This window comes from Anomaloglossus baeobatrachus, chromosome 2 (genome assembly GCF_048569485.1).
Source record: "Anomaloglossus baeobatrachus isolate aAnoBae1 chromosome 2, aAnoBae1.hap1, whole genome shotgun sequence".
Lineage (NCBI taxonomy): Eukaryota > Metazoa > Chordata > Amphibia > Anura > Aromobatidae > Anomaloglossus > Anomaloglossus baeobatrachus.
Window position 1 is genome coordinate 672,021,515 of NC_134354.1, and position 15,080 is coordinate 672,036,594.

Here is a 15,080-nt window from a genome sequence, read left to right on the forward strand (position 1 = left end):
TTGATGACCTATCCTAAGGATAGGCCATCAATGTAAAAGTAGTGGACAACCACTTTAAAGGGAACCTGTTACCCGTTTTTTGACTATTAAACCAAAAGTGTCACCTTCTGCAGCTCCTGGGCTGCATTCTATGAAGGTGCACCTTGTGGATGGACCCCCTTGCAGACTCCAAAAAGAACTTTAGAAAATCTGTGTTGTATGCTAATGAGCTGTGTTGGCCAGATGGACGGGCTCTATTTCGGCTCCTGTCCCTCCTTGTCACTTTGTTCGCCATCTTCCTCTCATGATTGACAAGGATGGCGCTGCCGTCATCATCCCACGCTGCTGTCCAAGTCTTGCGCAGGTGCAGTTCTCTCTGTCCCTATCGCGGCGCGGGTCGGGTACGAGGATGACGCTGCTGTTATGCACAGCGTCGAGCATGATCTCGTGCCTGCGCAGATACATCACCGGCCCGCGCAAGAGGTAAACTGTTTTTATGCTCGGCCCGCGATCGGGGCAGAGAGAACTGCGCCTGCGCGAGACTTGGACAGCAGCGTGGGATGATGATGGCGGTGCCATCCTTGTCAATGATGACAGGAGGACAGCGAACAAGCAGACAAGGAGGGACAGGAGCCAAAATAGAGCCCGCTCATCTATCCAACACAGCTCATTAGCATACAACACGGTGGGATTTTATAAAGTTCTTTTTGGGGTCTGCAGGGGGGGGGGTCAGCAACAAGGGGCACCTTCATAGAATGCAACATAGGAGCTTCAGAAGGTGACACTTTTTGATTTAATAGTCAAAAAACTGGTGACCGGTTCCCTTTAAAGGGTCACTTTTGACTTTTAGGATTGCTACCTCCAATAGGTGGCACTAGAGTTTATCTACTTCCTCACTGAAGAGACTATTTGCTTATACCAGTATTATGACGTCACTCACTGCATGCGTTATACCAGTACTGTGACTCACTTACTGTGTGCATTATACCAGCACTGTGACGACTGAGTATAACAAGTGTTTTTTGCTGAAACGCGTTGTGTTAAGACAAGAGCTTTCTGTTATTTTAATAATAAAGCTAAACATCAACAAGATCAAAGATTAAAAAGATCTATTACTAGCGCTCACCAAGACCGGAATCATCTTTCTCTATGTGACTGAGAATAATGAACACACTAAGTGACATCACAGTACGGATATAATGCATAGTGTGCGTTATACCAGTACTGTGACATCAATCTCTGTAGGCGTTGTACTACTACTGTGGTGTCTGTCTGTGGGCATTATACTAGTACTAAGACGTCTCTATCGGTGGTCGGTGGGCGTTATACCAGTACTCTGACATCTCTATCTGTGGGCATTATATCAGTAGTGTGGTATCTATCTATGTGAGCAATATATCAGTAATGTGGCATCACTCTCTGTGGGCGTTATACCAGTACAGTGGTATGCGCAGTGAATCTGTATGCATTTTCTTAAAGAAGAGGATGAAAATATCCACAGGTTACAGTTGCACCTGTAAACTGTTCCTCTGCAGCATAAGGAGGCTCTACCAGCGCTATGATTTACATGTTACCTTTGGAGACCTTGTAATGGTTCTTTTGAAATAGTATGTCAAATGGGAAAATCAGAATCTGAATCTGATGAATGAACTGTGTGTACTGTATTTGAACTATCTAAATAATAGAAGATAAGTAACCCTTTAAAGGGAATCTGTAACCAGGTTTTTGTTACTTCATCTGAGAGCAGCATAATGTAGGGGCAGAGATCCTGAAACTAACCATGTTTATCTTACATTGCTGGGTGCAGCCGTTCTGACTTTATCTCAGAATTGAGTGTAGCAGAGCTGGGAGCTGTCCCCGCCCACATCAGGTTCTCTATGGAGATTGTGTATTGACATGATGGACTGGTCTGCATGTGCAAAGGAGTCACACTAATGTTAATCACAGAGCAATAAACCCTTTAGTATGAGTAAACAAAAACTCAGACTCAGGTAAGAGAAACAGATGTTTTTTTACTTTTTCAACTCTCGCAGCATGCTGTCCTCTGCCTACATTACAAAATCCTGATGACAGATTTTACCATTTAATGATTGGGTGATTTTTCATTTTTGTGTTTTCAATTTTTTCCCTCTCTTTTTCTAAAGCCATAACTTTTTGTTTACACGGCCACATAGCTTTATGGGTTTTTTTGCTGGGTGAGTTGTAGTCTTCAATGACCTACCTTAATTCACTTTAACATTCAATAAAATTGTAAAGTGGGAAAAAAACTTCCAAGTACAGTGAAATTGTGAAAACAAAATGCACTTTTGATTTTTTTTGTGGGTAACGTTTTTATTTTGCTGTTGGAGCTTTGTGAGGGCTCATTTTTCGCATGCTGAGCTGACATTTTTATTGATACCATTTTGGGGTACCTATGATATTTTGATTGCTTTTTACTGCATTTTTTAGGGACGTGACTTTACAAAAGAGAATGCATTGCTGGCAATTAGATTTTTTTTTTTCTTTTTACGGTGCTTACCAAAAAGTTTAATTAATTCTATATTTTAACAGATTGGACTTTTACAGATTGATATCAAATATTTATTTTTTTTTCCTTTTTAATGGGGCCGATTTTGTTTTAACCCTTTTTTAATTTTTTTTTTTTTTATATTTTTAAATTTTTGAATGTCATAGAAGTGTCAAGATGGCAGCAACAGTGGCCTTCATCAGGCTCTTGACTGCCTTGATAACCCATTGGTCCCCTACGATTGCGTTCTGCGGGGATTGAGGGGGCAATGGAACCCGATGCCCAAGAGCACAAACTACACGTGCTTCTTAAATGCCACTGTCAGAGATTGCCAGTGCCATCAAAATGGGTAATATCTGTGGCCGGATCTCTGAAATATAATCGCCATCAACCACGAGTAGAGTGAACTCGCATCCCTTCACACATGCCCCTTTCCAAGACGTTAGCTTGCTACTGCTGGTAAGGGTTAATATGCGGCTGAGCATATAGACTCTTGAAAATATAAATGTAGTATCGAATTCTGTTGATAACTCTTATTTTTTACACCTGGTATGAGAGATCGCTAATTAAAACCTAAATGACATCAACTACAGTTCACTGCACATTTCACCATTGTAAACACTAGGGAGAGACGCCGTTTTCATTAGCGCTTATTTAGCAGCGGTGTCATTGACACTTGTGCACAGTCCAAATGGTTTCACGAAAATGAGAGCACTTCCAGCTCCGCAGAATTCAATTGTCAAAGCAATTATCACATTTATCTCATTAAGAAGAGAATTCCTGAGCGCCAGGTTCAAAAATAGAAACAAAATTTCTCTGTTCCAACCCAGAAGAGAACAATGGAATAAATCTAGATGTGTGGGGAGCGACAGACGGATGGGATCCTCTGCTCCATATCGCTGAGCTAGTCACCCGGGCCAGAAGCCGGAGATAGAGCTGACTTACTAAGAACAAGGCCAACAGTTTCATTATCATTCGCTGTAGAATAAATTGGACATAACTTGAATCTTAAAATGTGAACATGATTTTAGAAATGGCGTACAGTCTTCATCTACTATAAAAAGTAACTTGCTATTGATACACACTGAAAGTAGAGACCCCACGGAGTCCACCATGGGTGATAACCATATACACAGGGGTTTTTTGCAGTGGCCATCAATATACCACAATGGTCTACGATTTCCTATATCGTGAAATTAAAGATGTACCAGCGCCCGGTAGAGAACACTATTTTGACATTTCTCACACTGAGTGGACACCTATGTATCGATTTTGTGTATATGACTGTATGCAATGTTTTACATATCAGCTGGTTTTTGCCACCTGACCCAAAGCGAAAAAGTTAGACTCCATTATTACAACCGCGTATGTTTAGCTTTAAAACACAGTAATGTTTTTATGTACATACGTTTCGAAGCCGGTGGGTAGAAGGTTATGCTAGTCAAGGGGTCAGTTCCTGGTGGCTTTCCCTGACTCCCCTTTACTGACAGGTCTGGATATATTTGTGTGTTTAGAGAAAACCCATCAATCTTTTGGAGTGAGGCCGGGAGAAACCACCAGGGATCCGCCTTTTTCACTAATCCGAGTCTAAGCATTCCCAGTCAGCATTTAAAGTATGTTTCTCTGCAACTTATCATAGTAAAACATGATGGGCTGCAATAATGTAGCCTTTGGGTGATATCTGCTGCCCGTGCTTAAAGCAGCATGAATCTCCTATGTGGCTCCCTTTACTTACAATTAGTTTTGACCGAGTGTTCACCACGGTTCATTACTCGATCGAGCATCGGGGAGCTCAGGTACTCGCGATGCTCGGCTGAGTATCGCGAGTGTTAAGATGTTTCGTCCGTGAAAAGAACACAAAGCACAGGCTTGCTTCACTGTATGATATAACCCGGCACCCCAGGGAGAGCCAGTCGCAGTCTCTGAATGGCTCTCACTGGGTTTAAAGCAACGTTTTTGGATGTAGTGTGTCAAAAAATAAAAACAGTCACTTATATGGGTGAATTTGTGTTGTAATTTGGACCAAAGTAGAACACATTTCCTTTCTTTAATGCGGGCCGACTGTCAGTAAAATAATCCTCGCCATTTGGATTGCCCTGTAGAGTATAATGTGTGACATATAAAACTGACAGCTCTGTTATGACAAACTCTGACATGTGAATGCCCTTACTATGCAGTTGGCTTAAATTGCTTTCCTTTTTCTAAAAATTGTACAAAATTGACTGTTTTAATGATTTTGGTTTCCTTTTGACTTCAGGTGGTTGAAGTTTGAAGAAGATGTTGAAGATGGAGGAGAGCGCTGGAGTAAACCGTATGTCGCTACGCTCTCTCTCCATAGCCTTTTTGAACTTAGGAGCTGCATCATAAATGGGACAGTTCAGCTGGACATGCGGGCAAACACCATCGAGGAAATAGCAGGTATAGTATCGTATGGTGGAAGTTCCAACTTCTGTATTGGTTGCAGACAGGGCTTTGGAAAATTGAAAAATGATTTAGGATTTGATGGATTAAATGAAACTGTGTATTCTGTATGTTAAAGGGAATCTGTCAGTAGGTTTTTGGTATTTAATCTGAGAGAAGTAGGGGAAGAAAGTGTGATTCCAGGGATACTATGAGACTTGCTGTAGTTTCATATACAATCTGTGTTTTATCAGCAGGAGATCATCACTGCAGGACCAGCCAGTCCGGCTTAGCTGTTTAACCCTTTGTAATCTGTACAGTTTCAGACCTTGTACAGTGTACACTGAAATCTGTCAATCATGGGTGGGGATTGGGTTATACAGAACTAAGCATTCTGACCATTGCTACATTTACAGCAAAGAAAACAAGAATTCTGTCAAAACTGCACCAAACAGTTCAGTAAGTGATACATCGCTGGAATCAGGCTCTCTGCCCCTACATCAGGCTATTGTCAAATTCAATAGCAAAAACCTGTTGACATAGTCCCTTTAACATAGCATCCCTCTCAGCTAATCATTCATCACATTTGCATTTTTGGCACCTTTCAATCTAGAGGGGGTACGTTAAGTGCACCTCTAGCCCAATATCCAGGGCTTCTCTATTGGGATTTTGAGGCGAGCTTAGTGGGCGCACTTCCTAGTTTCATTGGTTTTACATCTGAAGTTTTGATAACTTCCTTTTTATAATTGTGCAATATCCTATTGTGAATAGAAGAGGATTTTTAGATAAAGTCACTTTCCTACTATTTTGTGAAAAGAAACTAAAACCCAAAACTACAGTAGGAGGAATGTTTTAAGATATGCTGAGGATGCTACCGTGAGGCTGCGCTCACTGAATGTAGTGGGGGACATTCGCTTGGCTGCTAGAGTAAGGCACATAGGAACAGTTTTCTATGTAAACAGTCAAGTTGGTTTATTCACACACATAAACCTGCATCGCAGGTATATAACAAAGGCCTTGTGGCTTCAAAGTAACACAACCATGAGCCTTACTTCGGCTTTACAGAAACATATATGAAATACAGTCTGTTTCATCCATGGGTATGCCCACACAGCTTTGGATACAATCCCTTGCCGCAGTATCCCAGTGGAGGTATAGCACAGTCCACTCACTGACCTCGGTCAGTATATAAACTTTTGTGATGTTACCTTTCTGGAGCTTGCGCAAAGCTCCAATGGACACTTAGGAAGACTGCCTCACTGGGATCACCAACCACGAACTGTGACTTGCTGCAGACAGAGTCCTGCCAGTCCAGATTCTTCAGAAGGACTCCAGCTTCCTAAGCACAGAGCAATCACAGGCTCCATACACCTGGCCTCCTAGCCAGTGTCTCTAGGGAAGTCTGCAGCCGGCTTTAAACCCACATAGTCTGCACGCTGGGTGCCCCCAGGAAGGAAACTGCTTCCAAACACACGGAGAGACCATGTGACCAAACAGTCTCTTATATCAGACCAGATGCACCCATGGGTGGAGATATATGAATAGCTAGAGCCATTCAGCACTATGGCTATTCTTAATGGGACCCTGACCCTTAATACATTACCAAGACTTGTGAAACTACAAATCCCATAGTAAATATTTCAGGTTTTACAATGCAGAGGACCTCCTCCACTGCGATACATAGCGAGCATTTACAATATTGATGGTCGCTACCTCACACTACATACAGCAGCTCCAGATATAAGAAATCTAAACAATTTGCATTAGACCCAAATGTGTACGAATCCAAAATAAAATGGCACCTCATGAATTTAGATAAGCATTTAATGCCACGATACAACATAAAAATATTCTAAAGGCCCCGTTACACGCAACGACATATCTAACGATATGTCGTCGGGGTCACGGAATTTGTAATGCACATCCGGCGTCCTTAGCGACGTCGGTGCGTGTAACCACTCCAAGCTAGTGTCATCAATCAAAAATACTCACCTAATCATTAATCGTTGACACGTCGTTCAGTTTCAAAATCTCGTTGGTCATTTTGGACGTAGGTTGTTCGGCGTTCCTGAGGCAGCACACATCGCTATGTGTGACACCCCGGGAACGATTAACAACAGCGTACCTGCGTCCTCCGGCAATGAGGTGGGCGTGTCTTTAATCCGGCTGCTCTCCGCCCCTCCACTTCTATTGGTCGGCCGCTGTGTGACATCACTGTGACGGCGCACGAACCTCCCGCTTAAGGAAGAGGTTGTTCGCCACCCACAGCGGCGACGTTGCTAGGAAGGTAAGTACGTGTGACGGTTGTTAGCGATATTGTGCGCCACGGGCAACGATTTGCCCGTAACGCACAAACGACGGGGGCGGGTGCTTTCACGAGCGACTTTGCTAGCGATGTCGCTGCGTGTAAAGCCCCCTTTAGTCAATAATGTGTCACTGATGGCAATGGTTGGGCAGTATCAGACTGCGTAGGATCCTGACCCATTGCTTTGGGAAAGGGCTCTACTCAATTGTCAATTCATTCTTGTTTCCAATAATAAGGAAGCAGTACAATGTAGATTTACATGAATATAGATGCCCCAGAATTTTTATTTTATGTAATGGACAACTGTACGAGAACAGACGTCAGGAGAGGTGACATCAAAGTTCGTGAAATGTGTGCGATGGATATTAGATGTGCAGCCCGCTTTATATTGATCCAGCATGGCGGCAGTGAAGAGGTGCACTCTGATGTTTGTGTGATGAGGAGGAAGCATGGTTGGTATTTTGTACACAGGATAGAAAAACACATTTATCAAAGCTAAACAAGTGATTGCTTCTTTCTAGGCTCGGAGACATTATTAAGTGGCCTTAGGGAGATTTTCCGAATCCTTTAATGTGATCCAGCATCTTCTTTGAAGACTCACTTGTGTATTACGGTTGTGTAGTTGAATCATAAAACGCGCATGGTCCCCATGTTTCATGTAAATGCATTCCATCAGCAGTAATGTGAAGCCGCAAAACAGAGTAGGTTAATAACAAAAGAGAAAACAGACATATAGAAAAGCTTCATATACAAAATATAAATGATGGAGATCGTTATATCTACAGAGAAAAAAAGTGAAAACAGCCGCACTTTGTATACACATAGAGCTCATATCCAGCCTGTATTACTGGGAGAGACACTCCTACAAGAGAAAAGTCTGAAACTTGAATCCGGCTGTAAAGTGAATATCAGGGCTCTGACAATGAATGAAGAGGGAATTATTGATTAAAGGTTACCTTTAACCTAGAGGAAAAAAAAATCCCATGTCCAGTTTCTCCATAGCCTTTAAATGGCAAGTTAATGTTTATCACATCTGTATTAGCCTAATGGCAATCTAATGGCGATGTGTTTCTGTAGAAAAAAAAAAAACAAACAAATCCTGAAATCCGATTTTTATGTAACAAAGGAGCTGTCATATTTTGCCCAATTTGTTATAATTTAGGAAACTCAAAAGAAAACCTGTCTTTGTTGCCCTTAGCAACCAGGTCCAGCTTTAATTTTTCAACAGCAGAAAATAACAGCAATCCAGTTTTTCTTTTGGTCGGTTTCATAAATTTCCTCATAATGTCCTGTTTTTTTTTAATTTATGTATGTCCTCGTGGTGGCCATATTGGATATATACACCCACTTTCTGTATTGTCTGTATGCATAGGGCACCAAGGTATATACGTCATGGTAACTACGAAGAATAGGAGTTAAAGGGTTATTCCTATCTCCAAGATCCTATCCAATATGTAGTTGAGGATGGATGAGGATGGATGAGGATGGATGATGATGAGGATGGATGATGATGAGGATGGATGATGATGAGGATGGATGATGATAAGGATGATGATGAGGATGAGGATGATGAGGATGAGGATGGATGGATGGATGATGATGGATGGATGATGATGGATGGATGATGATGGATGGATGATGATGGATGGATGATGATGGATGGATGATGATGGATGAATGATGATGGATGAATGATGATGGATGGATGATGATGGATGGATGATGATGGATGGATGATGATGGATGGATGATGATTATGAATGATGATTGATGAATAATAATAATAATACTATTAGCAAATACACCTGTGAGGTAAATCCGGACATATGACGAAAATCATGATATTCAAGTATGTCAGGAAGCCCTCTCCTGGTGTCAACCCCCCTTTCCTTCACACAACTGGTTTAGCAACAAACTCCATGGCCATGTCCTGTGATATGGAAATTAGGTGGCTTTGGGACAATGGACACAGGATGACTCCCTGCCGTCACCCTGTAGTAGGAGCTGCTATCTAATTAGCAAGGCTCTGGCAATAGCCAGACAGAACGACTCCAGTAAAAAATGGTTCATATCTCGCAAGCCATATTTCCGATAAATATGGCAACCATAAAAATGGTGTCTCCGCATGTGGACGATGCCGGCACCCCCTTTTTATGGGAGCAGGACATTGGGAAATGCCCCAGGCGTGATATCAGCCAATGGGGAACTGGCAGACAGGTCATGAGTCCCCTCGTTCTGTAGCTAAATTCATAACTGTCACAATGAGAGCATTGGCGTCCGCCTACGACGCTCCCAGGCAAAGTTATGGCCAATATCCCCTTGGCTGGATAATTCTGATCCATGCAGGGGGAGTGGCAGTGCTTCCCTGTGAGGTCACTAAGGTAGGAGGGGACCTGGATCTGCCCAGGTTGATAACCCTACTTCGGCCATTTTCCAGCGTTCTTCTGCTCGGGGGCCTGGTTGGGAAAGACCTGTGAGGAAGAATCCTAGAAACCTGGTCTACAGCGCCCCCCTGTGGCCAGACACACAAGGTAACTGATGTAATTGTATACCTGTTTGTAACCCATGCTTTATCTGTAACTGTACTCTGACATATGTATATTCTGTAGATTCCCTATTGTATATATTGTAGTTCTAGTGTGCTTTAAGCTGATTAAATTATATAATTAATCTTGGGCTGTTCTGTTATCTCGATCTCGAATCCCACGTCTGTGTGTTCGGCTAATAGTTACCGTGAAGCGGTTGGTGGCAGCGAGTTGTGCCAAGGATTATTGTGGGGAGGCCAGTGAGATTCGGGGAGATTTTATATATTCCGCCCGCGGAGGTCGGGGGAATATATACCCTACTCGCACCGGGGACCCTTCAATAATCGGCATAAGTAGTATAGCGGCCTCCTTTCTTATTGTCGGGCAATTCCATAATTGGCCTGACTATAAGAGGGGCGCTAGAGAGCGCGTCACGTGCTCTGTCTGTCGGTCGGGAGGTATAAAGTAGGGGTGACCCCCACTTGTTACCCCCCGATTGTGACGTACTGGTAGCCAGCGCGAGGGATTTCTGAGTGACCCCCCCGGTGGTTTGTGACATATTGGTGGCAAGCGGTGGGATCGAGATAATAGTGTGTGTGAGTGTGAGACCCATACTCCCAGACACTAAAGACTGCCTGCAGCAGCTGTGGCTGCTGGGGTCTTCAGACTAGCTCAACACTAGAGTGTCAGAGTGCAGATACTGTAAGGTGTGTGGAGGCATCAGGTGTCAGTTCTGTGTCAGTGACCAAAAGTCTGCAAGAATGGCTGAGAGCACCAGGAGCAAAGCCAAAGGAATGGCCGATGCTAAGGCCAGAGACGATGAGGAGGTTGTCCACGAGTCCTCCAGGAGCTCGACGCCAGAAAACAGCTCTGCAGAGGACATTGCACAACCGGGCACTGCTGGACAAGATGAGGAGCAGCTCGCCCAAGGGTCCTCAACGAGCCAGATGCCAGCCCTCCGCTCTGCAATGGACAGTGAATCACCAGGCTCCGCAGCGGGCCGCAGATCACCACGTGCCATTCCACCGAGCCTGGGAGGCTCGGATAGCCTTCTTCAAATGGCTATGGCCCTACGCCAGGCTGGAGACCGGGAGGGCTACAAGGAACTCATGGCCGAGCGTGAGCGGCAAGCAGCGCGTGAAGAGCGCCAGGCAGAGCGTAACTACCAGCTGCAGCTAGCTCAGCTCCGGCCCTCATCAGCCACCCGTGACCTTCCAGACACCAAACTTCCAAAGGTCCGTGTTGAGGACTTCCCAGTGCTGGAGAAGGATGGAGACTTGGACTCTTTCTTGACTGCTTTTGAACGGACTTGCTTGCAGCATCATCTGAACAAGGACCAGTGGGCCAAATACCTGACCCCCCGTTTAAGGGGTAAGGCCCTGGATATCCTTGGGGACTTGCCTGCTGAGGCGGATCAGGGCTACGACACCATCAAGCGGGCCCTGATCCAACAGTACAACCTCACCCCGGAGTCCTACCGCAAGAAGTTCCGGACGCTGCAGAAGGGACCAAAGGACTCCTGGGCTGACCACCGGCGGGCACTTGCCCGAGCTGCCGACCACTGGACCCAAGGCCTGCAGCTTTCCACCGGACCGGAGATCCTGGACTTGTTCATCACGGAGCAACTCTTGTGGAACTGCCCTGAGGATCTCCGCCAGTTCATCCGAGACCAGAAGCCAAAGGGATCCACGGCTACAGCTGCCCTTGCCGATGACTACACCAACAACCGGGCCCCTGAGGCCAGGAGAGCGGCCACCAGCAGCACCTGGAGAGGGGGTAAGATGAATTCTGCGACTGCCCCACCTGCCCCTAGACTGCAGGGGGTGTCCCCCTCAACTCCCCTCTCCAGGCCCGTGGCGGAACCAAGACGGTGCCACCAGTGCAACCTACCTGGACACTTCAAGGCCATGTGCCCTCAGCGTCCCAAGGCCCCGGCTCCGTCCCCGTCCCAAGGGCCGCCCAAGGTGTATTGTGTGGGTGGGGGTGGTGGTAGGTCCCTGGACAGCTTCCAACCTGTCACCGTCGGCCAGTCTGTGACCATAGGACTGCGAGACAGCGCCTCGGAGGTGACTCTGGTGCGGCCTGAGATGGTGTCCCCCCAAGACTTGATCCCTGGAAAAACCCTCGCTGTCTCCGGGATTGGAGGCATTGACCCGGCGCTGCCTGTTGCTGACATTTATGTGGACTGGGGCGCAGGGCGAGGGGTGAGGGAGGTGGGGGTAACTGATCGGATCCCTGCAAACGTGCTACTTGGGACAGATTTGGGGCAAATAACCTCCCAGTTTGGCCCCGCCCCAAAGGCTGAACCTTCAGCCAGTGCTGACATGACTCCTGACAATGTTAATGTGTTATCTATGAATGATGTAAGGGAGGAGGGAGTGAACTCTGATATTTCTGCTTGCACAGACACCATAGACACACACACAGCTGCAGCTGTGACAGGGGAGGGGGTCAGAGAAAGGTGTGACAATGCCTCTACAAGTAACCAGCCTGTGAGCTGGGATCTGCTGCCCTCTGCAGGGATAAGCAGAGAGCAGGGTGCTGCAGGGGGAGGACCAGTGTGTGGGGTGGGGGCTACCACAGCAAATGTGGGGTCCCCAGAGATTTCACAGCGGGGTTCTGTTGCTGCAGGAGGGGAACAGGCAGGTGAGATTGGGGCCAGTCCAGGAGCGGAAGTGCTCCCAGGTAAGATCTCGGTGCATGGTTCCCCCACAACCGGGGTGTCAGGAAGCCAGGTAGGTCTGCCTGAACCGGCGACTTGGTCAGGAACGGAGGAGGAGCAGGCACGACCCACGGTCGCAGCGGCTGTGGCCGCTGTCACCCGCAGTGGGAGTGCTGGAAGCCAAGGGGCCTCCCGGAGGTCCGATAGCTCTTCCCCTTCTGACCAAGTGGCAGCCGAGTCAGGTGGAGGCCAGGACACAGGTCCCGGGGTACTGACCGAAGATGTGACAGTCTCGTCGATTCTGGCCACATCTGGTCAGGGGTTTCAGGCAGCGTTAGAAGCTGACGACAGCCTGAAAGCTCTAAAGGAGCAGGCGGCACAGCCTCCCTCGGACTCGGACCCGGAGCGAGTGGTCTGGGACCAAGGACGGCTGTACCGGGCCACGGTCCAGCAGGGTTCACCGGAGGCGTGGCCCAGGGACCGACAGTTGGTGGTACCCTATCCGTTCCGGACGGAGTTGTTGCGGATCGCACATGAGATTCCGATGGCCGGACACCTAGGGATCGCTAAGACCAAGGCCAGGTTAAACCAGCATTTCTACTGGCCAAAAATGGGGGCCGATGTGGCTGCCTACTGCCGTTCGTGTGAAACCTGTCAGAGAGTGGGGAAGGCGGGGCCACGCCCCAAAGCCCCACTGGTATCTCTGCCCATCATCGATGAGCCTTTCAGGAGGGTGGCTGTGGATCTGGTCGGCCCGCTGGCCATCCCCAGCAGCTCCGGGAAACGCTTCATACTGACGGTAGTGGACTATGCCACCCGGTACCCAGAAGCAGTGGCCTTGTCGTCCATTCGGGCTGACAAGGTGGCCACCGCATTGCTGGAGATTTTCTCCCGAGTGGGTTTTCCCCAGGAAATGCTCACCGACCGGGGGACCCAATTCATGTCCCAGCTGATGGAGACCCTCTGTAGGCAAGTCCAGGTGCGACATCTGGTGGCCAGCCCGTACCATCCACAGACTAATGGCCTGTGCGAGCGGTTCAATGGCACCTTAAAGCAGATGCTTAAGATGTTGGTCGACTCCCACGGGCGTGACTGGGAGCGGTATCTCCCACACCTGTTATTTGCTTACCGGGAGGTTCCACAGGCCTCAACAGGATTCTCACCGTTTGAGCTCCTGTACGGGCGACGTGTGCGGGGCCCCCTGGCTCTGGTGAAAGAGGCTTGGGAAGGGGATTTGGCCACCCCTGGAGTGTCGGTTATCGAGTATGTCATGCGCTTCCGGGACAAAATGCAGGCCTTGACGCAACTGGTACACGACAATATGGCTCAAGCCCAGGCCGATCAGAAGCGTTGGTACGACCAGAACGCTTGTGAGAGGACCTACCAAGTGGGTCAAGAGGTGTGGGTACTGGTCCCCGTACCACAGGACAAGCTTCAGGCAGCCTGGGAAGGCCCATACCTCGTGTACCAGCAGCTCAACCCTGTGACGTACCTGGTCACCCTGGACCCTGCCCGTGGAAGGCGGAAGCCCTTCCATGTGAACATGATGAAGGCACATCATGAGCGGGAGGCATGTGCGCTCCCCGTGTGCAACCTGCCCGAGGAGGGAGAAGCGGAAACCCTCTTGGATATGCTAGCCCAGGTTAGGGCAGGCGGATCCATTGAGGATGTGGAGGTTGGCCACCAGCTCTTGGAGGACCAACGGTCCCAGCTGTGGGCCACCCTACACCCCTTCCGGGGGTTGTTTACCAACCAGCCCGGAAGGACTGACTTGGCTGTCCATCACGTGGACACTGGGGATCATCCCCCGATCCGGCGTTCAGCATATCGGGTCTCCCTGGAGGTGCAGCAACACATGCGCCAGGAGATTGACGAGATGCTGGAGCTGGGGGTGATCCAGGCATCCAACAGCGCTTGGGCCTCGCCTGTAGTCCTCGTCCCTAAGAAGGACCGAACCACTCGGTTCTGCGTGGACTACAGGGGGCTCAATGCTGTCACGGTCGCCGATGCGTACCCAATGCCACGCATCGATGACCTGCTCGATCAGTTGGCCGGGGCTCAGTACCTGACCATCATGGACCTGAGCCGGGGATATTGGCAGATCCCCCTGACTCGCAAGGCCAGGGAACGCTCTGCCTTTATTACCCCATTTGGACTGTACGAGTCCACGGTGATGCCATTCGGGATGAGGAATGCCCCTGCCACTTTCCAGCGGATGGTCAACACCCTGCTCAAGGGACTTGAAGGGTACGCGGCCGCGTACCTGGATGACATTGCCGTCTTCAGTCCCACCTGGGAGGACCACCTAGAGCATCTAGCACAGGTGCTCAGGCGGATCCACCGGGCAGGTTTGACCATCAAGCCGGGAAAGTGTCAGCTGGCCATGAGCGAGGTCCCGTACCTCGGTCACCGGGTAGGTGGGAGAACACTGAAGCCCGAGCCTGAGAAAGTGGAGGCCATCGCATCCTGGCCCACCCCCAGGACCAAGAAGCAGGTGATGTCCTTCTTGGGGACCGCTGGGTACTATAGGAGGTTTGTTCCATGCTATAGTAGCCTGGCAAAGCCCTTGACGGACCTCACCAAGAAGAAGCTGCCCTCTGCAGTCGATTGGACAATGGACTGCGAGACAGCCTTCCGGGCCCTAAAGGACGCCCTGTCCAGCCCGCCCGTGCTACAGGCAGCCGACTTCACGCGGCCGTTTGT

At 48.2% G+C, this 15,080-nt stretch overlaps 1 protein-coding gene across 1 annotated transcript in view; it reads left to right on the forward strand.

The window, feature by feature from the left end:
• The window catches only part of SLC4A8 (solute carrier family 4 member 8), a 324,851-nt gene that overhangs the window by 204,317 nt on the left and 105,454 nt on the right, over positions 1 to 15,080 (forward strand). The window contains exon 5 of the mRNA XM_075337135.1: positions 4,743 to 4,903. Coding sequence (XP_075193250.1) covers positions 4,743 to 4,903 — 161 coding nt within the window. The remainder of the gene's footprint in view (positions 1 to 4,742; positions 4,904 to 15,080) is intronic.